The sequence below is a fragment of the Sceloporus undulatus genome, chromosome 3 (assembly GCF_019175285.1).
Source record: "Sceloporus undulatus isolate JIND9_A2432 ecotype Alabama chromosome 3, SceUnd_v1.1, whole genome shotgun sequence".
Taxonomy (NCBI): domain Eukaryota; kingdom Metazoa; phylum Chordata; class Lepidosauria; order Squamata; family Phrynosomatidae; genus Sceloporus; species Sceloporus undulatus.
Genome location: NC_056524.1, coordinates 30623381 through 30649410, shown reverse-complemented (window position 1 = coordinate 30649410; position 26030 = coordinate 30623381). Strand labels below are relative to the sequence as shown.

The window sequence follows — 26030 nt, the reverse complement described above, 5'->3', positions numbered from 1 at the left end:
ATGGCGGCAAAGTCTCGCGCGACCTCGAATGGCGGCGCCCATAGCCCCAGAGGCCGCTATGGGTGCAGCCATTTTTTCGCCCAAAATGGTGGCGCCCAGAGCGGCGAAAATCCGTGACGGGTGGCGGCAGCGGCAGCAGCGGCAACAGCAGCCAGGGGCCAGGCGGCAGGCCTCCGCGGGCTGCATCCGGCTCACGGGCCGGAGGTTGCCGACCCCTGTCCTAGACTTTTAGAGCTGAAAGGGCAGTCTAGTCCAGCCCCTGCTATGCACAAATACACAGCTAACACATTCCTGAAAGATGTCTATCTGTTGAAATTTTCCATCATCTTCTGAGACAATCCATTCTACCCTCAGACAGTTCTTACAGTAAAACGCTCTTCCAAATATTTAGGCGGAATCTCTTTCCTTGTCATTGAACATTGTAAAACCACACTAAAGTCACAGCAGTATCCATAGTTCCACAATTAACCCTCTCCCATATAAGACACTGTTCCGCTAACAAATAATGCCAATTTCTGTTCCATGTTCAGTAAGAGATATTTTTCTTTTTTCTTTACACATACAAACAAATAGAAGGCTAAATTCCCTGTGAGGTAATGACAAACCTTTACAACTATGTCTGAACAGAAGAACTACTTAAGCTGAGAGGATAAGAAGATGCCTTCCCAGGCCTCTCCAGGATGGCTTGAAAATGAATTACATTTAACTTGTGTGATTCTTCCATACATCTGTTGCTAGGAAAGCTTTGTGAGGCAAATAGATCCTACACTGCTGTGTCACTGTTATCATGCATTGAGGCTAAGACACAGTAGAATGTGGCCCAATGTCCCTTATTTTTCCTTGTGCTCATCCTTTCTGCATCAAGACCTCTATAAGAGTACATACATAATGCATCACCCAGATGTTAAATTTAATTATTATTTGTTTTTTTGAAAAGACCTCAGTTCATCAGAGTCTGCATGCTTGGAAGCTGGTGCTTGTCTTGATTTTGTAGAAAATGTGTGTTGCATTCATAGTTTTACATGATTTTATTATAAAGATACTGTGTATATTCAAATCCTTATGGTGGTAAAACAAAAATTCATTTAATTGTATTTAGAGGGAAAATCAATGGTTGAAAAAATTATTCTGGAGATTGAATGTCAGTTTATTTTTGTTTTGCAGGCACTTTCTTTTTAAAGGTTATTTTCAAAGCACAGTGTGATTGATACATAATGTTTTTTAAATTATGCTTTTACAGCGAACCTCAGGCAATGTGCTATATTGAAACATCTAATCTTGATGGGGAGACTAACCTTAAAATACGACAGGTAAAATTAAATGTATTTATTTCACTTTGTGAAAGCCAATTAAATGACAACTAGGAATAGCACATGATGTATGCATTATTCTTTGGAAGGTGAGATTTGTAGCTTGGTCTCTGAATATCCGTTCTTCTATTAAAGCAGCAGCATTAAAGTAGCCAATGTGGTGTAGTGGTTTGACCATTGGACTATGACTCCGGAGGCCAGGGTTTGAATCCCCACTTAGCCATGGAAGATCATGGGAGCCCTGGTGGCGCAGTGGTTAAATGCCTGTACTGCAGCCATTCACTCAAAACCACAAGGTTGCGAGTTCAAGACCAGCAAAAAGGCCCAAGCTTGACTCGGGCTTGCATCCTTCCGAGGTCGCTAAAATGAGTACCCAGACTGTTGGGGGCAAATTAGCTTACTTGCTAATTAGCTTACTTGCTGTTCACCACTATGATCTTTGGAATAGCGGTATATAAATAAAACAAATTATTATTATTATTATCACTTGGTGACCATGAGCAAATCATATTCTCTCAGGCTTAGAAGAAGGGAAAAGCAACAATCCTGAACAAATGTTGCCAAGAAAACAATGTGTTAGGTTTGCCTTTCTGTCACCATAAGTTGTTGTTGTTGTTGTTGTTGTTGTTGTTATTATTATTATTATTATTATTAACCTTTATTTATAAAGCACTGTAAAGTTAAAAATGACTTGAAGGCACACAAACAATAACAATTAAATTGTGTTAGTTAAATGATTGCAAAGTGCAGCTCACAGCATGCATATAGTCCCCTCCAGCTGTATTAGTTCCACAGACCTATCATCTCCCTGCCACCTGGCTAAACCAGTAAACTATTGGTCATGGATGCCTCAAGGAGCTGCACCTCCCTGTTTGATAGGTCATTATTAGATAGCTTGTATTATTTAACACCATGAAATACATACATCTCAAAACTTGGAACTGTATTTCACCCCCTGCTGCCACTTTGAGGGCATTTTGGAAGTTCTTGTGGCTCATAGGAGATCCCTGGGCTGCAAATTGGCCCCCAGATGCACTGTAGTTGCTCATCCATGTACTGGTTGTACATAGAGAACAGCAGATGTGAGTGATGAGACCATGAGAGAACTGTGGCAAGCCTGCTCAAACACCTTCTCAGGTGTTCTTGGGAACATATAAAGCTTTGTCAGGTGAGGCTATGATCCATTTAGCTTGATATTAATTTGTTTTGCCTGGCAGTAGCTATCTAGAGTCTCAATCAAAGGTCTTTATCATTATGTGCTTCTTGACCTTGGTGATTCTTAGAGCTTTACCTTGAGACCTGCTCCATTCACAACACTGCATACACAACACTCTAGCACTGAATTCTGCCCACTCCTAAGGTATTGCTTACAAACAGTGGTAGGTATCTTCTGTGTGTGGGTGCCTTGGCCTTCCCAATATGCTGAGAAGCCACACTTCCAAATTTCTGGACATTATTGCAATTAACATCTGGTGGCAGCTGCAGTGATTTTCTATGCCACAGAAGGATACTCTGACAAGGCAGAGTATCTTCTTCCTTTCTGGGAGGGAAAGATGGAGAGAGCAATGATAACAACACGTTGTGGAGAAATGGAGTGAAAAAATGACCAGGTGTCCATAGGTGGACTCTAAGTTGTGTTAATCACCTGTGGGTTAGCAAGTGTCTGTCCTTCAACACAGAATCATAGAGCTGGGAGAGGAAAAAGTGCCACCCAGTCCAATCCTCTACCATGCAGGAATATACAATCAAAGCATTACCAACAAATAGCCATCCAGCCTGTTTAAAAACCTTTAAAGAAGGAGATTCGACCACTCTTAGAGGCAGCGTATTCCACTGTCAAACAGCTTTTACTGTCAGGAAGTTCTTCCTAATATTTAGGTAGAATGTCTTTTCCTGTAGCTTGAATACGTTGCTCTGTGTCTTAGTCCCTGGAGCAGCAGAAAATAAGCTTGCTCTGTCATCAATATGTAAAAGTAAAGGTAGTCCCTTGACATGAATGTCTAGTCATAACCGACTGTAGGGGGTGGTGCTCATCCCTGTTACTAAACTGAAGAGCTAGCGTTGTCTGAGGACTGCTATGGTGGTCATGTGGCCAGCATGACTCCACCAAACACTGTTACCTTCCCACCAAAGTGGTATCTATCTATCTATTTGGATTTGCGTGCTTTCAAACTCCTAGGCTGGCAGAAGCTGGGACTAGTGACAGGAGCTCATGCCATTGTGCAACACTCGGGCCCTTAATTGCCAACCTTCTGATCATCAGAACTGAGGATCCTTAGTATGACATCCTTTCAAATATTTAAACATGGTTATCATGTCACCCCTTAATCCTCTCTTTTCCAGGCTCTACACACCTAGCTCCCCAAGCCACTCCAGACCTCTCACCATTTTGGTTGCCCTCTACTGGACACATGCAGTCATAGAATAGCTCAGTATATTCTTCCTCCACCTTCCCAAATTATCACTGAGTTTTGTGTTCCATTTGTATATGGGTATTTCAACAACTATTTCAGGGTTTGTTAAAAATGTGCACACTTTTCTTCCAGAGGAGGGCTTACTATTAGTACAGCTAAGACAACAGCAGCCCATTTCTCTTTATTTTTGTAAACAAGAAGAATATGCACACACCCCATTGCAAAGGTTGACACAGCTACAGTCCAAGCAGACCAATGGCTTTCCCTTTTGATGTAGCCTATCCAGTCAAAATATCAAGTACTGCTAGTAAGAGCAGAATTTGAAAGGTCTGAGTCCATGTGAGCAGCTGCTGGTACCCATGTCAGTGAATCCATTCTGGTTTTTAGTCTGTCTGAGCTGCTGAATCCTCTCCTCCAATAGGTTCACCACTTTGGGTAGTCTCAATAAAGTTCACTCTGGCCTGCTGGCCCTTTCCCTGCCGGATCGGGGCCTCAGCTGCCACAGCAGCAGCCTCTGAGGCCCCGATCCGCCGCTTTCCAGGCTTCCCCGCGGCCTGGAAAAGGGTGTCCTTGGGGCTTCATGCCCAAGGACACCCAACGGCAGTGGGGACGCGGAGAAAGGGGCCACTCAGCCCCTTTCTCATTTGTGTCACTGGTGCAGCCATGTAGAGGCTGCGCCAGCAACGCAAATCGTGGAAGGAGCTCCGAAATGGAGCTCCTTCTGGGGCTGTGGAAATGGCGCCCCAGGCGGCCTTGTGCGGCCCCACTAGGTCACTTCCGCGCGGGTCTGTTTGGAGGTGGCGCAGTCATGACGTAGTCAAGGCGGCGCCCATGTGTATGGGGCGCCGCCATTTTCTACACGCTCTGTACATATTAGGGTTAGGGGTGTCAGGAAGTGACGCCCCTTCCTAACCCTAATACGTGCTCTGCACGTACTTTGTGCGCGTATGTAACACGCCCCTGAAACCCAAAGGAAATTTACTGCTTCACTGATATGGGAGCCATTAGCCACTAGTGAGATTATGGCAGGTAAGTTTATATCATGAGAAAGCATGACTCATTAGAAAATACAATAATGCTGGAAGGTAGAAGGTAGTAATAATAATAATATAATAAAATATTTATTTGTATCCTGCCTGTCCCTTTTGAGGATTGAGGTGGGTAATAGTAAAATCAAATACAATACAAAAGCAATAACAAAAACATTCCCTTATTTCCCCATCCCCCCTACCCTCCCTCCTACAAATATAAAATTATAACAATAAAAACCATATAAATAAAAGCATGATCAGTTAAAACAGATTAAAGTGCAAGAGGCAATACATAGGGGCTGATTGAGGAAGCAGATAATTCTAACCTGATCAGAGGTCAGTCTGGGAAGGCCCGCCAAAGGGGACCATTTTAATTGCCTTTTTCAAGGCATCAAGAGATGTTATCTGGTGGATCTCTTCCGGCAGGTCATTCCAAATTTTTGGAGCGACAATTGAAAAGGTCCTCTGGGAAGGTCCTAGTAGAAAGAGAGAAAGACCACATGCCAGAAGGATAGACTCAATCAAAGAGGCCACGGACCTGAACCTACAGGATATAATCAGAGAAGTGGAGGATAGGGCATCTTGGAAATGTCTGTTCGGCAGGGTTGCCATGAGCCAGGGTCAATTTGTGGGCAGTTAACAACAACAACAAACAACTTTATATCTTCACTGCATAAATAGGCTGAAATACTTGAAAATATAATAAATAAATAATCTGATAATCTTTCCTGTGGTTTGATTCCTGACAGGGGTTGACTCAGACTGCTAGTCTCCAGTCAAGAGAAGAGTTGATGAAGATATCTGGGAAGATAGAGTGTGATGGGCCCAACCGCCACCTTTACGATTTCACTGGGAACTTGCGTTTAAATGGCCAAAGGTATACAATTGCTACAAAAAAACTTAAATGATCTATCTGGTTGGGTACTGGCCTTTTATTGTTTTATTTTAAATGTCTTATGTTTTTAATAGGCATTTTGATTTTAGGCTGCATTTTATTATTATTAGTCTGCATTTTATCATTCCCTTAAGTGCCTTTTCTGGGGGAAAGGTGGAGTATAAATACAGTTTATAATTAAATGAAATAGAGTTGATTCTTGCCTTTCTATTGCTTTACAAAAAGTGCAGGGGGTTTACATTTAATTTTAGGGTGATAGCCCCCTCCTTGTTTGCATTAATAGGACCAAAGAGCGTGGCTTCTGCCTATATAAGAGCAGTTGGTTCATCACTACATGATTAGGAAACATCCAGCTTAGGTTAAAAACTTTTACATCCCATTACTAGAATCTAAAATTAAATTTCAATATAACAAGAAACTGGCTTGCTCTGCTCATGTTATTTGATAGAGTGGCACTTGTCAGGGACGCCTTTCTATTCCCCTAACACACCTGGGTCTTCATTTCCTGGCATACTACTGAATTTGTTGTCTCACCACTGAATTTGGGCAGCAGAACAGCTTCAAAAAACTTGCAGTTTAAAATAAGGTGCATGTGGAGTTTGCATCTTGATTTAATGTCAAATCATGGATTTTTAAAAAAACTTCCTTGCCACTAAATTTTGGTGAACGGAACATAGATGCAAATTCAGTAAAAGTGTGTGAGGAGAGTGGGATTGCATAAACAGGTAGGCAACATGTTGCTCACACCTATGGCATTATGGCTGATGGTTTGCATACCCATGGGGTGGAGGGTAGGGTTCAGCACTTTGGATATCTCCTTTGAAGGTCAGATTAAAACCCAAAGTGGATTCCTTGCCCTATTGACATGGAAGCAGTTAGCCATCATTGCCTGTGATAAAACCACGCCTATATGGATGGTGCTATATTCATTAATTAAGTGATTAATTAAGTGATTAATTAAGTACATCTTTCCTCTGTGTCTTGTCTGTAAATTAAGTTTTAAATTTTCTTGCTTTTTCTCTTCTTACTCTTCCTTTTTCCACAGTCCAGTCCCAATTGGACCTGACCAGATCTTACTAAGAGGTGCACAGATAAGGAATACTCAGTGGGTTTTAGGAGTAGTTGTCTACACAGGACATGATACAAAACTTATGCAGGTAAAATAGCTGTTCATCTAAAATATAGCTTAGTGTTTTTTCATATGTAATTCCAGCACTTATTTTTAGCCATGTATGTGAGAATGAAGACTAAGGCTAGCATTTCAACTAGACCCACTGTAGTGATATCTTGAATAAATGTGTGTTATGCAGGGAATTAGCAGTTGAAGCATGAAAATCAGTGCTGTGCTGTCACCTCCTAATTGTTATAGATCAAGCATGGGTAACATTTTGAGGTCTTGCTATTGAGTTTGTTGTGGCAGTAGCAAAAGTTGAAGTGGTTTTTCTTTTAAGGCAAGGCACATGTTTTCTGTGCTTCTTGTTGACATGTAGACTTGAACTTCTGAAGGTTTCCAGAAATGTGACTCCACTTGTATGAAAAGTGCATGGGGAGTTACAAGAAGAATTTTTTTGGCCACTGCCACCTCAGCAGATGTAATGGCAGCAGCAGTAGGGGGACCTGGGATGCAAAAATGGTAAAACACATATAGCCCTAGAGGTCCATGTTGGCCAACCCTGCTATAGGGAAAACTGCTGTTAAAAAAAAAAGTATGGCAGACAGGCCATGAGTTGGCAACCCTAATTAAAAAAAAATGTAAATATATAATGTAAAAAAAAAAAGCAGCCATGTGGACCAAAATTAAAAGCAATATTCTGAGTCTTGTTCCTTGCCTTGTCCCCTACACTGTGTAGCATCGTACCTGGTGAAAAGTTCTGGTAGAATTTCAAAGCTCACACTACTTGTGCACCTCTTATTGATCCTAAAAAGAGCTAATGCCTATCTGAGTTTTTTTAAAAAAATAATCCTAGAAATTTAGGGCCAGAACAGACAAGTCAAAATAAAGCTGCTTCAGGTCAGTTTGGAGGGATGCTGTTTAAATGATTAATGCATCCTAAGAGGCCAGAAGCTGCGCCAAAGCCACACTCCAGTTCTAAGGATGGGGACATGTAGGCCTGCTAAACCAAGTCCTTGATTGGTTTAGGAAATGTGAAGTGAGAGCATCTCTGATATTTCCATGTGACCCCATATTGAGATCTCTATTAATGACTCCATTTCTATGACTGCTTCTTTCTAGAATTCAACCAAAGCTCCCTTGAAGAGATCAAATGTGGAAAAAGTGACCAATATGCAGATCCTCATTTTGTTTTGCATCCTTCTTGTTATGGCTTTAGTGAGTTCTGTGGGTGCCTTATTGTGGAACAGAACACATGGAGAAGACATTTGGTACTTTGGATCAAATGGTAAGTAGAATCAGTATGTGTGGGCATCTATTTCCTGGCATGAAAGGCCAAGAGAAATTGATGGTGCGGAGGAGACTAAAGGAAGCACAGACAGTTGAGACCATCAGATAGCCTTCCCCAATCTGAGACCTACCAGATGTTTTGGACTACAACTCTTCCATCTCTTTCGGCATAACCAGTGGTTGGAGTTTTAATCCAATACACCTGAAATGCATGAAGGGTGCTCACTACACAGGTATAGTACTATGATTTCACTGTAACTGCCATGGAAACATACTGTGGAATTCTGGGATTTCCAATTTAGGAAGGGATATTTAAAATTCTCAGCCAGAGAGCTGTGTTGTCTCACAGGCTACAAGCCCTAGGACTCTATAAGAGCCATCCTTGGTAGTTAAAGTGAAGTCATTCTACTATAACTGCATAGTGTGAGAAGGGCTTAGGTCAGAGTTGACTGTTCTGTAGTCTTCAGTACTGTGCTTGCTTAAAATTAAGCCATCCTTCTGTCATCAGTTTCTTTAGGTCTCCAAAAGGCAGCTTTATATTGGAGCTGGGCAAAAGCACCTGCTCTTATTGTCTCAGCTGTTTTTACATATCATATTGCAATGTTATGTATTCAGTGAGAACTTTGTCTGGCAGCCTTTCAATGCCTTTTATCTTTTCTTATCTGGTTTAGTTGGAAACCTTATGCAAAAGGTTGAAAGACCTTAGACACTGCATATGAAAAACAGGCAAAATTTTGTGATCCTCCAGCCAAATAATTCAAAAGTCTTTTTGAGGCTAGCACAGTGTCATGATTCTGTTTTTCAGTAGATGAAGAGAGAAGATCTGAGTGATGCGCACAGAGATACTGAAGAATTTGTAGTATTAAAGAGAAGTCAGTGAAATTATAATAAGAGTGAGATTTGGCCTGTCTTCCTATCAAAGAAATTTTTGGCTGTTCAGAGATTTTGACCTAGATCTATTGGTCCCAGTTAGCAGAACTAGTCATGCGGGATGATGGGAACTGTAGCCCAAACAGCCGAAGGTTTCCCACTTTTGTTACAGAACTGTTCAGCAGGGGGTTTAAAGTTCTTTTCCTATTCTAATTTTCAATTTATTTACATTCAAAAGATATCTCCGTTACATACAATAAAGTTCTAGTACAACAAAAGGAGGAAAATAAAAACACAAAAGGAAGGAAAATAACCCCTTTAGTTGTAAGCTTCTATTAAAGCTGACCAAATATCCAAATATAAATCCATTTGTAAATTTCATCTATATAACAATCTTTAAAATGTTGCAAAAACTGTTAGATTTTCTGTCCATTGGATCACTGGAAGAGAAAAATTGTCTTTCCAGTAGCAATTTTTTAACAGTCAATAGGGCACAAAAAATCTACATCCATCGTCATTTGTTAATTTTTAAGAAATAGGTAAATAATTGAAAAGAACATGCACATGATTGGATATCAAAGAACTTTCCAAAATCAAATTTATTTGTATGATTACTTCCTTTCAGAATGTAGCTACTATTGGGTAACTTCAAAACATATGTGTTAAAGAACCATTAGCAGTATTAACGTCTCCAACAATTTGCTGATTTGGAAAGTCCTTTCTTCAATAGAAATTCTGGTGACAGATATATCTGAAACAGCAATTTCTGCAATTTAAGATGTACAGTGTGTCTGCATACTCGAACATCATTTTGTCCACTGGAACTATAATCCCAGAATATAATTTTTCCAAATATCTTGATCTGTACACATGGACAGTGAATGTTATATTATGATTGTCAGGGACTATGATGGCAGTAGTAGCAAGTAGGGGTGCAACTCATCATAAATATCATTCTCACGGACAAGAATGAAGAATTTTAACATTTTTTTCCTCGCTGTGACAAATGTGAAGTTAAAAAATTTGCAGTTTTTGAAGACTATTAACAATTCAGGACTGTTAAAAACAGTTTAAAACACATGTAAATCATAATAAAAAGATACAGACACAAGCCACCCCATTATCACCTCTGTTTGCTGTAACAGGTTAAAAGCTAAAGTCCTGCTGAAAATAGAAATATCTTGCCTTCTGGCAGAAACAGGATGGGGAGGGAGCCACTGAGCCTCCTGTGACAGTATGTAGTCATAATGGCCATATTTATCCTGCCTTGGTCTTTACTCAAGCCCTTACTACTTAACCTCATTGCCTGCTGCTATAGATTTAGCTGCTGAGGAAGATAGTGGGTGAGGAGATGGCATGAAGCTGTTCATTCTGACTCTTACCTAAGTGGAGCCTGTCAGCTCTGTAGTGATACTTGACCAATAGCTCTCCAATTTACTGTGAAGAAGTCAAGGAGGTTTAAGTGCAGATGTACAGGCACAAATAGTTTCCAAATCTTACTGCTTATATTTCATCCATAGTGATCTGACAAGTGTGTGGTGAGCTCCTACATGGCTTTCTAGAGATGGTAAAACAAAGGCACGCCTAGCAATAAATTTATGCCTTTTAAACAAGGTAATAAACTGGTAGCCTTTACTATTATTTTCTCAGGTGTTATTCTAGATATACTGGTTTTTTCACCCTAAAAAGTGATTGGGCAGAATTAGAAGGAAGAAGAAGAAGAAGAAGAAGAAGAAGAAGAAGAAGAAGAAGAAGAAGAAGAAGGAAAAAGAAACAGACTTTTTTACATTATGCTTCCCAGATTCTCTTAGCCATCATTGTCATTAGCCGCATTAGTTGTGGGTTTTCAAGCTCTGGTACAGAATGTGGAGATGTTTAGAGGAAGCAATGAAGAAGGGAGTGGTAAGGGAGTGAAGGAGGGAGTGGCACGGAGCTTTGGATTTCTAAACTGAACAGGGATTTAGATGAGATGGTCTATGTGGCTACCACTTTAAGTGTAGAGTCAGTGAAACCATGTCCATGTGCGTATACATCTCTTTTAAATCAGAGTTAAAGATGTGAAAGTTTTTCACTTCCAATTTTGTTCAGGTTCCATGGGCTCTGCCAGCATTAATGTGCTACCCTAGTTTTTCTTCATGTAATGGAAAATGTGTTATGATATGCAAGTAATAATCACAATAACTTTGCATATCAAGATCCATATTTTAGAAATTCAAAGTTTGGAAGGTACTTGTAAAATAGAAGAAAGGGGAAGATTAAATGTGCCTGACTTAATTGTGCTTTCGGGTGCAAAGCTGACCAAAACATAACAGACGATAAGGCGGCAACTCAGCCAAGCTCCACAGCTGAGAAAACAATATTGGTTTCACAAAATCAGTGTCTCTAAGGGAGGGAGAATACCATATAAGGATAATAGAAAACCTGGCAAAAAGCCAGGCTAAACATTTTGGATCTTTTCTGAGGAAAGACATCTGAATTCTAATTGGAGGATAAACTGATAAACATACAGCTGGAAAAACTGTTAGCTTGCTTCAATTTGGAGTGGGCTACCTCTTGGGCAACTAAGCCAAATGAAAGCTGTCTGTTAATGCAGTTTGTTTTCTATAGAATAAGTTAGAGCACTTGAATTAACAATATTCTGACTGAAATGTTGGTTCTTAGATCAGAAACAATGCATCTGAAACCATGGCTATAGCTGTGTTTAAATAATGCAGTGTATTGGAAAGGCTGAAATACTACCAAATACTGAAATGTATGTAGTCTGGAGAAGAGATGGTTAAGAGGTGATATGATAACCCTGTTTAAGTATTTAAAGGGGTGTGTGTGGGTCACATTGAAGATGAAGTAAGCTTGTTTTCTGCTGCTCCAGAGACTAGAACATGGAACAGTAAGATTCCAGATCAACATTAGGAGGAACTTCCTGTGACTATAAGAGCTGTTCAACAGTGGGACTCACTCCCTCAGAGAGGTGGATCCTCCATCTTTGGAGGTCTTTTAACAGAGGCTGGATGGCCATCTATCAGTATACAGGGGACTTAGACTGGATGGCCCTTGTGATCTCTTCCAACTCTAATTCTATGAAGGACATAGCCATGTTAGTCTGGAAAATCAGTATGCAAAGAGATCTTGCAGCACCTTTGAGACTAGCTGAAAAATAGAAATTGATAGCATGAGCTTTCATAGACTTGAGCCTATGAAACCTCATACTACCAACTTCTATCTTTCTGCTAGTCTCAAAGGTGCAGAAAGATCCCTTTGCATACTTTCATAATTTGTATTTATTTTTTACAATTTACGTAATTGGTGCAACTATTCAACTGTCTAAAATGCTTTTTTGAATTCTCCCACCATTCTCCACACTTTAACCATTCATTTTAAAAAAAACATTCATATGGTTCTGTGCACACTTTATTTCTCTGAATAAAATTATAGAATTCAGTCCAATTCCCTGCCATGCAGGATTACACTATATAAGCCCTGCAAATTTATGGATGCTGAAAGTGAAATGTGCATTTTCTTGCAGCAATGTGTGAAAAAGCTACTTTTGTTGAGATTGTTGATTTGAATGCATTTTCTTCCCATCTTTAATTAAAGCTATGTCTACTGTACTCTCGTTTGATGTTTGATGAAGTATGTCTAAGTGTCTGCTCTCCCTCTGAGTAACTCTTTTCTCTGCTTGTCTGTCTTGGCCCAAAGAAATGCTATCTGTCAATTTTGGATACAATCTTCTCACCTTCATCATCTTGTACAACAACCTCATTCCCATCAGTCTGTTGGTGACTCTGGAAGTCGTGAAGTTTACTCAGGCTCTTTTTATAAACTGGGTAAGTACGTGGGCTGTAAAAGCGGGGAGTGGAATCAAATCAGTGCTACATCACAAAGGGTAGCATTTGTTTAGGTAAAGTCAAACATGGAAATATGAAAACTTCATCTTTAAGGATCACAGGTATAATTTCGACATAATGTAGTAGGGGCTGAAGCTTCATATCTTTATGCATGTGAAAGAAGAAAATAGTTTTCTGGATTGCCAGGAAAGTTTTTCATATGCAGAATTAATATACATTTATTTCTAGGTAGTTTATCTTTAGGAAAAATAGGATGGTATATAAGGGAGAAAACTATAAATTACCAGTATAAAATAAAAATACAACAACAAGCAGAACAGTAAGAAAGTTTTATGGAGGGGTGAGAGGACAATAAGCAGTGAGCTAGTTTCCTGTGATTTCAGGTTATGCTATCTGCTTTTCTAGATGGAAGCTATACAGTGCACCCACGTTATACACGGCTTTGAGCATATGTGCAAAGCCACGTGGCAGCACGTGAGGTAGTGTGGGGTGGTGCGTCCCATTTGGATGAATGGGGTGCACACGTGTGGCACGCAAGCGCCGCTGTGCCACTGCATGCACGAGCCCCATTCACTTGAATGGAGCTTGCGCATGCGCGGTATTTGACTTAAACAGAGTGGTGGTGGTCTGGAACGGATCCCCTGCGTAAGCCAAGAGAGCACTATACAGTCGGCCCTCCTTATGCACGGATTTTTTTAATCCACTGATTAAAGCGTCCACGGCTTGAAAATATTTTTTCAAAGTATAAATTCCAAATAGCAAACCTTGATTTTCCATTTTATATAAGGGACACCATCTTGCTATACCATTATATTTAATGGGACTTAAGCATCTACAGATTTTTTTTTTATCCACGGGGGGTCCTGGAACCAAACCCCAGCAGATAACAAGGACCCACTGTAATAAGATTCCATTTGAAAACACATTATCTTTTTGGGACCTGTTTCAGGAAGAAGACTTTATCCTCTACCTGTTAATTTCTCCCTTGGATGATGAGGCAAGAGAGAGGTTTTTGAAACCCTTGCTGACTCACAGATGTGGGAACTCTCTTGTAGAGTCTACTCAGTTCTTTTGAGTGATACCAATAGCTGTGTAACACACAAATTAGCTCTATTTGTTTTGGCAGCAAAAAAAGATTAGAAAGAGAGAAGTAGATAAAATTGTCACAAATTGTCTTGAGGCTGAAAGTATTAATTTGATTATCCAGTTGGCAATTTAGAAATTCTCCTGCATTGTTGAATTCTTGATATTACTTTATATTATTTATTGTAACAATATTTGTTAGTATCTGTAATATCGTTTTGCTGCATTTGTATATTTTGTATAGTTTGTATGTTACAAATGTGGCAGAGTCTTTGACTAGTGCAATAACTAATGGATGGTGATGATGATATGATGTATTACGCAAAACAGCATAAAATATTAACTCAGCAGAGCAGAAAAATTGGCAAAGTACCTTAAAATCAAACGTAGCATGTAGTCTTGTGTAAATAAAAATACAGATTACATCTTGTATCCTTTTCTTGTTTTCAGGATATAGACATGTATTATAGTGAAACAGATACACCTGCAATGGCCAGAACTTCAAATCTTAATGAGGAACTTGGCCAGGTAGGAATCTCAGATTGTGTAATTATGAAAAAATGAATCGATACGTCAGCCCAGTGGTGAGAAATTGTGGGAGTTGTGGTACAGAAACATTGAGTGCACCACATTTTACTCATCCCTGTGTTCTGTAGCCAAGCATCTTTTCCTGTGTTGGCCTCCTTGTGAACAAGGTTTGAAATGTTACCTAGATTAAAAGCTGCTAATTCAGAATAAACAACAGAAAGGTTATATTTCCTTATTGAATTTCAACACAATGGTGGGTGTACGATGGCCTTCTGATACTGTAGGTCCCAGGATCCCTGTTCATTGGCACTGTTGCGTGGCTCAGGGAGTACAGCTCCAAGAATCCCTCAGATCTGCAAGGCTGTAATGGCTAGGGAGATCTAGAAGTTGTAGTCTGGAGCAGTCATTTGGCAATAATGGGAACTTCCATAGTAGTGACTTGGTGCTAGACAGATATATCTCCTCCTACCCTCTCCCTTACATGCCAACACAAGCCTATTCTTCCCAGAGTGTAGACCTCCCTGAGATCCAGCATACCCCAGTAGTGTTCATAGTCCAAGATAGTGGACTATGATCTTCTGTTTGCTATCCAGAGCACCAAGAAGAACATTCAGTCCAGATCTACAGTAGTTCATACCCAGCAGGTAGTGGCCAGTGTGCTGTGAAATATGTGGTCTCCCCTGTATGCCATAATAATGTTGCCAGTTTTGGCAATGAGAGGGGCAGGAATGCATTAGTATGGTGAAGCAGAGTTGTGCATGATGCCTTTAGCAATTTCCAGGTTTATTAAACAAAGCTTTTTTTTCTCATACATTGAATAATATATTGCGTTATGGATGTATTATGGTTGATTCCATTGCTATCAAAACTAAAAGCTTTGTTGCTCTATATCAGATCAGCAACTTTTAAACATAGTTTTCCAAAAACCAAAACACTGAATATTACACAGAATACCAAGAGGGTACCAGACCTCTGTTTTTCAGTTAAAGCATAAGTAGATGTAAACAAAATATGTTGGATGTTTTAAGATTCTCAAAATAACTCCAAAAGCAGAGCATAAAATCTCATTGTGATGTTTCCCCTTTTGGAAGACTGTCTAGACAGGCTTTGTAGTGCTATTTAAATAATAAAGGGGGAAAAGCAAATCTTGTCTCCGAATGATTCCAGTATCAATAAATACTATGTATTCATATTCTGATGGAGTTTTGTTCTCCTTTAGAAAGCTATTTTGTTGTGGGGAGACTTGAATGTATTCCGTTAACTGTTCGCTCAGGACTAGAAAAAAATATATAAAGTACATTTTGAGAGATGGCTTGAAAGAAGGCATACAGTAATTTCTCTCAGTAAGACAGAAATTTAACTCTGCTAAAGAACCAGGTGTTTATGTATTAGTTCAGAGGTGGGAATTATATGGTCATCCAAATGTTATTACACTGCAACATTAATCATTTTTCACCAATGTGACAGTGTCTGGAGGGCGGCAACATTTGCACTCCTTTACTAATTTTTTTTAAAAAGCTACTCTTATTTTAAATGTTTTTTTTTAAAAATCCTTGAACATTGTATTAATTCCTTTTCCCATTCCCAGTCAACTAGGGTCGAAATTCTGTGGACACTTACCTCTGAGCAAATCCTACTTAATACAGTGGAAGTCATTTGGACTAACTATTGAGGGGATTGTAGTTCCTCTTTGTTTTTGTTTCCTGAGTTTCTCATATAATATATATTTTCCCGTTTTGTTTTATTTGCCAACCTATATCAGTGCATACCATTTGTCTTCTAGGTAAAATACTTATTTTCTGATAAAACAGGAACCTTAACATGCAATATTATGAACTTCAAGAAATGTAGTATTGCGGGAGTGACCTATGGGTATGTATTGATTTGTGTACGTTGTACTGCCCTCATGTATCAGTTTTGTTAAAGTGACACATTTCTATTAGTTCTGAGTGAAGCAAGAGTACTGAGGAGCAGCAAAAGCCAAGGATTAAAAAAAATCTTATGAAGTTTGTAAACATATGATGTTGTTCTTTGGATAAATAATCAATATACAAACAACTGGGATTTGAGGCTCTAACAGGGAGAAGCCAGGGAGAATTCTAGAATGGAGAACTTCCTTTCCTGTCTCCCAGAATCCTGCAGTGTACTTGAAGTTAAAGAACTGCTTGGGAACCAGTTTCCCTCCAGATTTTCTGGGACTCCAAACCCTGGTTCCTATAGGGCCTAGATATTATTGTCCCTGACAGTACAGTCAATGGCTGATGTTTTCCTGTCCTGGGGCCATCACTCTTCAATATTTTTGTCAGTGGCTTAGATGATAGGGTAGAGGGAATCCTTATCACGTGTGTGGATGTTACAAATCTGGGAGGGGTAGCTAACACATTGGAAGATAAGAACAGAATTCAAAAGAACCTTGATAAACTAGAAAATTGGACTGAAATTACTAGAATGAAATTCAGCAGAGACAAATGCAAAATTCTACAATTAGACTACAAAAACCAAATGCATAAATACTTGGATTACATGTGAAAAGGGCCTTGGGATTATTGTGATAATAAGCTGAATATGACACAGGGTGATGTTGCAGCAAATAAGACAGATGTTCTCTTAGCCTTCATTAATAGAAACATAAGGGGGATACAGACGGGCAGAAAGGGGTGGCGAGATGCCACCCCTTTCTGCTTTGGATGGAGGCTGCAGCAGACAAACGCTGCAGCCTCTGTGAGGCCTAAAAAGAAGCCGCTCCTGGTGGGTTCTTTTGTGCTGCATGCTGGGCATCTGTGTGGCATGGTGCTGTTTGGGCTCTGCGCCGCATGGACATTATCATTGTGTGTCCTGTATGGACGGGCACGTGCAATCATGGCGCCTGTGCGCTGATTGTAGGGCTGGGAACATGCGAACGCCGAGCCCTACAAAACCCTAATTTCGGCCCCAGCCTGTACCAGGCCATAGTAAAGGGGAGTAATAGTCCTTCTATGTTCTGCACTAGTCAGGTCTTATCTGGAGTACAACATTCAGTTCTAGGTGCCTCATTTTAAGAAGTATATAGAGGGAAGAAGTATATAGAGGTTGAAGGAAAGAAGGGTAACAGAGATGTTATGTTGTACGCTGCTTTGACTGTTGTACACCGCTTTGATTGCCTGGCAAAAAGCGGGATAGAAGTAAAAAAAATTATTATTTATTTTATTATATGGAGAAGAAAATATGAAGCTAGTTTGAAGCACTTGGGTATGTTCAGTCTTGTGAAGAGAAAACCGAGGGATTACATGATTGCACTCTTTACATATTTAAAGGCTTTCAGAGAGAGAAGGGTGCAGGTTTGTTCTGTGCTGCCCCAGAGGGTAGGACCACATCCAATGGTTTGATGTTACAGGAGAATAGATTTCAGTTGAACATTAGAAGGGACTTGTTCCCATAAGAGCAGTTTGAGAATGGAACCAATTACCTAGGTTTCCTTAGGTGCCTTCATAAAAAAGCTGTGTGATGGTGGGTGCAGTGACAAGGATAAAAAAAGAATCAGGTTGTGGAGGAAGGGAGACTGAGAAAGACAGACGGGATGTCAAAGATGGGAGAGATGTCAAAGTAGGAAGATTGTTGCTGAAAACAGGAAATTAGCTCCACGTCATCAGGGTTTTTTTTATTGTTTCCACAAAAAGATGAGATATAAATACTGAATTTGAGCAGAAAACCCATCACTGTGCCCACATATCTTTGCATTTCTGATACATGCACTTAACCTTCTTTCTCTGGGCTTTGTTGGTATCTTTGATTTCACTCCATGCAGCTGATGAAGTGGAGTGAAGTCCACAAAACTTCATGTTAGAAATTTCTCAGTCCTAGAGTGCTATAGGATTCCTTTATATCTTTGAATGCTGATATACAACCTCGTTTTTGAATGAACAAAAGTAGTTAATTAAAACTTGGAGACCCAGAGCTGACTTTAATACATTGAATGGGAACTAAGCAAGTTTATGTCAACTGCAAAATGCTTCATCAGTCCAAAACACTAAAGATGTCCCAAAACAGGCAGAGGATTTGAGGAGTATCTGTAGAAAGTCCCATCTTTTAAGGATCTTAGCATTAGCACCTACCCCTTAATGTCCCTGGAGACTTTTTAGGTCTTAATCTTATGCACCCTTATCAGCATGACAGGATTTACTGCTGAGTAAGAATGCACAGGATTTCATTGTTAATCTAATTTCCACTATTAGCAAAGTTTTAATGAGATTTCCTTCCTGTAATGGGGCTATTCTGCTACTTGTGAAGAGGCACTTTTGGAGCCATCTTGAGGCTTATCGCCTTTGTATTGTATTTTCCCTGATCAGACCACTTGTTACATCTGTTGTATGTATTTCTTTCTATGTTTTAGCCACTTTCCAGAACTGGCAAGAGAATGTTCATCAGAAGATTTCACGTAAGTAAATATTGACTGGAATTGTTCCAAAGGGAGTTCTTCCTTTTAAAACTGAACTGTGCAGAGAGAACACCTCTGATTGGGGTGTAGAATTATTCAGGGTAGAGCCTTGAACATTTATTTTTTAGGCTGCAGATCCTAGAATTTCTCATCTAGCATCATCATGGGAATGCTGACTGAGGGATTCTAAAAGTTTTTGACTCAAAAATAAATTTTCTAAGTTCTGGTTCACCAAGCACCATTGGGACAGGCACTTTTGATGCTGAATGGTGGAGGCATATAAGAAGAAGAACTCTGGGAAGGGTATGAACTGCTTGCCACATAGCCATTCTTGATTATCCTATGTTTTCATTTCAGTGATCAGTTATTTTGTTTCATTTCAGTGATCATTAAACCTTTGGGAATCAGAAATTGTTTCTAATCTAATTACGATCTTTTGGAATTTGACCAGTAGGTCCAGGTATAACTGGTGCCTGGCCTAGCACACAAGAGGGGCCCATACGAGGAACATGGACATTTCCAAATGCAGTGGAGTTAAATGAGGCATCACTCTGAAACATTAGGCAGCCTATAATGTTAGGGAGAATATGGCCAGCATCTTGTTGGGACATATACATATGTATGCTTCCTGTATACATGTTTATGTCCTTTTTGAGGCACTGTAGAGGTTGGTACTCCCTTCCTCTACAGTGGCGAAAGCCCCTTGAGGACTTCTGAATACCCATACAGCTTCTGAACACCCATGAGCCAGATATGAAATGATTACATCAGTGTTGCGATTCTGGAAGATCCAGGTGGAGCTCAGTGCTGCTGTCATAATTTCACATCTGGCTATGGGAACATAGCCAGATGCTTCTCTAATCCTGCCTGTCAATTTTCTATAAGTTACAAGATATACAAGACTCACATATATCATGCAGAAGCTTCACAGAATCATAGAATCATTATGCTATAGTGAGCCATGATAAATTGCTGCCTGTATCCTCTTGACTAATTCAGAGTTGCACTTCAGATAAAAGGCAGGTAACAATATTTCAGGAAGATACCCAGTGCTTAGATTTAACAACTGATCATTCATCACTCTTATTCATTATTAAAGGAAATTTACCTTATGAAAGGGAGAGGTCACCCTTTAGTGGCACAGGACATTTTTTGCATGCAGAAGGACTCTAGTTCAATTTCTGGCACCTCTAGGTAGGGCTAGGAAATGCTCATGCCAAAATCTCTGGGAACTGTTTCCATTCAATCTTGACGTTCACATTAACACATTAGATGTTCACATTAAACAGAGAGTCTGTGAACATCTAGATAGCAATTCCATAATCACAAAAAGTCAACATGGGTTTCAGAGAAACAAATCATGCCAGACAAACCTTATCTCTTTCTTTGATAAAATTACCAGCTTGGTAGATGAAGGGAATGCTGTGGATATAGTATATCTTGATTTCAGTAAGGCTTTTGACAAAGTTTCCCATGACATTCTTGCAAACAAGCTTGTAAAATGTTGGTTAGACAAGGTAACTGTTACATGGATTTGTTACAGGATTCTAACATTGGTTGACTAGCTGAACCCAAAGGGTGCTCAACAATGGCACCTTTTCATCTTGGAAAGAAGTGACTAGTGGGGTCCCACAGGGCTCTGTCCTGGGGCCAGTGTTGTTCAACGTCTTTATCAATGACTTGGATGACAGAATTGGGGGCATACTCATCAAATTTGCAGATGACACCAAATTAGGAGGAATAGCGAATGCTCCAGAGGACAGAATCAAAATTCAAAATGACCTGAATAGACTAGAAAGCTGGGCAAAAACTAACAAAATGAAACTCAACATGGAGAAATGTAAAGTACTGCACTTAGGGCAGAAAAATGAAATACACAGATATACGATGGGGGACACCTGGCTGAATGAGACAACATGTGAAAGGGATCTAGGAGTCCAAGTAGACCACAAGTTGAACATGAGTCAACAGTGTGATGCAGCAGCTAAAAAGGCCAATGCAATTTTAGGCTGCATCAATAAAAGTATAGTGTCTAGATCAAAAGAAGTAATAGTACCACTCTATTCTGCTTTGGTCAGGCCCCACCTGGAATATTGTGTCTATTCTGGGCACCACAATTCAAAAAGGATGTGGAGAAACTGGAACGTGTCCAAAGGAGGGGGACTAAAATGATAAAGGGTCTGGAAACCATGCCCTATGAGGAACGACTCAGGGAGCTGGGGATGTTTAGCTGGAGAAAAGAAGGTTAAGAGGTGATATGATAGCCCTGTATAAATATTTGAAGGGATGGCATATTGAGGAGGGAGAAAGCTTGTTTTCTGCTGCTCCAGAGACTATGACCTGGAACAATGGATGCAAGCTACAGAAAAAGAGATTCCACCTCCACATTAGGAGGAACTTCCTGACAGTAAGGGCTGTTCGACAGTGGAACATACTCCCTCGGAGTGTAGTGGAGTCTTCTTCTTTGGAGGTCTTTAGGGTATGCTTTGATTGGGATTTCCTGCATGGCAGGTGGTTGGACTGGATTGGCCCTTGTGGTCTCTTCCAACTTTACGATTCTATCGTTCTATGGTTGACACTACTGGACTTGGAGGAACCAGTGGTCTGACTCCAGTGTCAGGCAACTTTATATGTTCCGTGGTACTAAATTAAGGTAATTTATTATGCCTTTTTTCTTGTTCCTTTTTTTTTTAATTTTTAGCCAGCTTCCTCCTTCCACCAGCGAATCTTGTGAATTTGATGACCCAAGGCTGCTGCAGAACATTGAGAGTGATCATGTAAGCCCAATTCTGTAGGTTTTTGCCAATTATGGTTCTGCCATAATGTGCTGACATCCTTTCTCTTTGCTGGAAGATAAACTGAAGATCTGCCAACTCTGTAGATTATGTGAATCCCTCCCTGCTTGAAGTATTTTCAGCTGAATTAATAGGTCTTGTTTCTGACTAAATATGTTGAGGTTTGCAGCTGAGTTAGTGGTTGAAATCATATGCATGCTTTCCAGAGAGTAAGCTCCATTGAACATAATGAGATCGGTCTAAACATAGGATTGTGCTGCACAGCTGCTGTCTTCTTGATACAAGCAGACTGAGGCAATATAATAATGTCTAAAGTCAGACTGATATGAAAATAACAGAAAAAAGCAAACAAAAACAACACCATCGATTTTGATTTGGTGCGGTTAAGATGGCAATGGTTATTAATGAGAAAGAAGAAACTATCTAGGAGAGGCTGCACTAGTTTGCCTTTGCTTTAATCTACTATCTGCCTATCCTCTCCTTTGTCACCATTGAATTAATTCATTGCATATTGCTTCTGCACTTTGAACTCAGTTTGTAGCAATTGAAGTAAGCTAAGGACAAAGGGAGAAAATGGAAGGAAAAGAGAGAAAATGGGACATTTTAAAATCAGGCAAAAAAAAGTGGGATGCAGAGAATTAATCAGGACCATTAGAAGATATGTCTTTCCCTTTTGACAGAATTCTAACAATAAGGTGTACTGATAATCTCTCCCTTGCCAAGGAGCTGGTTCTAAATCCATAGTGCCACCACCAAGACAGTTCTGGTCTTAAGACCTTAACAGCATGCACCACAAGGTCCTGGATGAAGTTCAGAGGCTTCACAGTAGATCTCAAGGAAGCCGTTTGTCGAATTTTGAAGCAGTTTTGTTTTGTTGCCATTAACTGCCCTTGAGCCGACCCCAACTCATGGCAACCCTGTGGATGAAACATCTTCAAGACCTCCTGTCTTTCACTCTCTACTTATGTCCTGCAAATTTAGACCCATGACCTCCATAACTGAATCTATCAAACTAGCATGCAGTCCTCCTTTCTCCCTTCTGTGCCTAGCATTATTCTCTTTTCTAAATGAGTCATGCCTTCTCATGATGTGGCCAAAGTACGACATCCTCGGTTTAGTCATCTTGGAATGACCAGCATTATAATTCTTGACATTAACACCACTATCTGTTTTTTGCACTAAACGCTGCACAGAAGCAAATTTACATCATCAACAAAATAATTTCTTGATAGTTTTTGTCATTCTTGCATGTGTTAAATGTTTGCCTCAATTTATAGGTTTTCAGGAACTGAAAAGCATTATGAAATTTAAGCACTAATGCCTTAATCATTAGCACTTAAAGTTCCAATACATTGATTTCCTGCAAGAATGGCTGCTATGATGTTTATGAAACTCAGATGAATTAAATGGAGAAATTGATGAAAGCAGTAGCTCTGAGTCAGCATAGTTTATGGTGAATGAGATCACAAGCAGAGACTGGAAAAGCTATTTTTAGGATTACAACTCCCAGAATCCTCTGCTAGTATCTAAGAGCTGTAGTCCAAAGTATAAATCTCATCACAAACATACAAAAGCTCCAAAGGACTCTGAACTGGGAACACTTGATTGTGACCTGGAAACGAATATCATATGCACCTTGGAGTCACTTGAATGTTGTCTTCTTGTTTCTAATAAGTTCTTCTTTTCCTACCAATGTGTCTGTGTGGATGTGGACCTTCTGTGAGTATCATCAGGAGAAGAAAACATTTTCTGTACACAAAGGAGAGGGCCCTTTTCTTTCTTTCTTTCTTTCTTTCTTTCTTTCTTTCTTTCTTTCTTTCTTTCTAGAAAAGTTTTATTAAAATTAAAACCATAATCATAAAAACCATAGTAAACCTAATAGGGGGAATCACCCCAACAAACCTTATATCTACATTCAATCTTGCAAGTTATTATTCCAGTTGTTTGACTTATTACAAATGGCAGTGACGACCTTCCTCCTTCATTCTTCTTACAGTTCCATCAACTTAATACCTATCCTTATTCCTTCTCCTAACATCTCTTACCCTTTCTCTTTCTTCCTATCATCATATTACCTTTTATTTCTCCTAAAAGTCTTTATTCTTCTCTTCTCTTACACTTCCTCTCAGAGGAGAGAGCCTTTTGCAGTGGTGGCTCTTGACTTTGGATTGTCCTCCCTAGGGAAATTCAGCTGATACCTGTGTTATAGTCTTTGTGGCATTAGGTCAAGACATCTTAATTTGCCTAGGTACAAATTGCTTTGCTTCTACTGGTAGTATGGATTTGTTGGCTAAGGCCTGTTAGGTGTTTTTGTTGCTGCTGTTGTTGTCGTCTCAATGGTAGTCATCTTTATTCTTTATACTGTATTGTATTTTGTGTTTTCAACTTTTAAGATGTCATAGATGCTGCCTTTGAATCCATATGGGTGACAACTGTCTACAGATTTTCAAAACAAAATTTTAAAAATCAGATTCTCATTTATCTTCCTGGCAATTTGGGGTCAGGCCCATTTGTAACTCATTGTTTAAGAGCCCAAAAGATAAATTCAGATGTAATACTGAGAAACAAATCAATGTTGCAATATTTGAATGTCAGCTTAAATATATCCCCCAAGATTTTCTTGCCCAGTTTGAATTAGACAATATGAAATGTGGCTGCCTTTCACATCCTGTGTGTTGGGCCATTTACTGATAACTCTTGAGGTTAAGCTGACATTTGGTTTGTCATCCAGCAGAGTAATAAATGTGGCACAGCTGCTGACACTACATGTCAGAAGAGAACAACAGTTGTGTGGAAGAGCTGAGGTGATAAGATGGCAACCATTGTTGCTATTGAATTGGGTGAGCAGAATCTATTGTAAGATCTGAAAATAGAAAGACAAAAGCAGACTGAATAATTGATTTTAATATAGGAAAATTATGGGATGTCTCTCTGACCTTACCTGTACCAAGGAAAGTAAGATTGTATTTTGTTAGCTAAGAGCATGTGGGTGGACTGATAGATGATATCCTTGTCATATGAACAATAAAGTCCTCTGGCAGTTGGCCCAGAAACAAAGAGAACCATTGGCCTAATCTGAAGAGGCTGTAGCTACATACTTATCTCTGAAAATGATATCCAGTCATCCATCTCATTTAATTATATTGGATTTGCTACGAACTAGAATGCGATTGTTGTTGTTGTGTGCCGTTGTGTAATTTCCAACTTTTGATGACCCTAAGGTAACCCTACCATGGGGTTTTCTTGGCAAGATTTGTTCAGAAGGGAATTTGCCTTTGTCTTCCTCCAATGCTGAGAGAGTGTGATTTACCCAAGGTCACTTAGTAGGTTTCCATGGGTGAGTGGGAATTTGAATCCAGGTCAGAGTTGTGTTCAACATTCAGACCATTACACCACACTACCAGGTAGAAAACCTCAGACTAGTTAAGGAGAACTCTATCTGACATTGTTTATTATAGCAATAAGAAGCTTAGCAACTATGTAAGATAAAATGGGCTTGTCCTTTGCTTGCAGCCTACAGCAACTCACATCCGAGAATTCCTCACTCTCCTGGCTGTGTGTCACACCGTGGTTCCAGAAAGAGAAGGAGAAAAAATAATCTACCAGGCCTCCTCTCCAGGTTTGTCAGTGATGTCATTTTTTGTGGTAATGGTGACAAAAAGCCAGGGAAACAATAGTATAGTGCAGTTGAAATAGGTGATAAGATAAGTCAAAACCTAGTTTGTCAAGGCCAAAAGACATAAGATTGTGGGTTTTTAATATACCATCTAATTAAGAGGTGAGAAAGTTGTTTTTGTTAAGAGGGAAAACTGGCCTGCTAGGTGAGTTTATTAGTTTATGTTCATTTTAATGATGGGCTGGGTGTTGTTTTTTGACATAGGACTATTTTATGAAAAAAATATTTGCTCAAAAACACTGTCTTTTGTGTGAGTACAACATATTTTTGTGTAAAAATATGTTTTGTACAAAATAATTTTTATACGAATAGAATTTTGTGGAAAGATCCTGAAATGTGAAAAAAGTGTTTTAAAATGCTTTCGGTTGAAGTGTATGAAGAAATTCTTTCTCTCTGAAGAGGAGGATATTTGTGAATATTCTTTACATCCCTAGTAGTGTATCCTAAGGCTGAGGCACATATTATGCTTGCTGTTGCTTCAAGGCCCACAACTATACTGTAGGAACATTGCTTACTTTTTAAAAAGTTTCCAAGTGACTTGTCTCCAAAAGATTTGCCCCTGTGCCTATAATCACTTTGAAAAAGTGGAAAGCATATTTGCCCATTCAGTATAGCATGTAGCTTAGGCCCTAACATTGTAGAATTAAAATGGTTCCTTTTCTGAAAGACTAAATGATCCTAGTCTCATGACTAGAATCACAGGGATGTAGCTTTGGCAGGATTGTAAGGGTCATCTTCATTGTTGTTATGTGCCTTCAGAGTGATTCT

The 26030-nt window shown here is 39.6% G+C and overlaps 1 protein-coding gene across 1 annotated transcript in view; it reads left to right on the top strand.

The window, feature by feature from the left end:
• ATP8A2 (ATPase phospholipid transporting 8A2) overlaps positions 1–26030 on the top strand; it is a 500148-nt gene that overhangs the window by 116417 nt on the left and 357701 nt on the right. Inside the window, exons 7-16 of the mRNA XM_042457059.1 lie at positions 1241–1310; positions 5505–5632; positions 6696–6807; positions 7884–8049; positions 12618–12745; positions 14300–14377; positions 16161–16249; positions 18747–18791; positions 21493–21568; positions 25100–25205. Of these exons, the coding sequence (XP_042312993.1) occupies positions 1241–1310; positions 5505–5632; positions 6696–6807; positions 7884–8049; positions 12618–12745; positions 14300–14377; positions 16161–16249; positions 18747–18791; positions 21493–21568; positions 25100–25205 (998 nt within the window). The remainder of the gene's footprint in view (positions 1–1240; positions 1311–5504; positions 5633–6695; positions 6808–7883; positions 8050–12617; positions 12746–14299; positions 14378–16160; positions 16250–18746; positions 18792–21492; positions 21569–25099; positions 25206–26030) is intronic.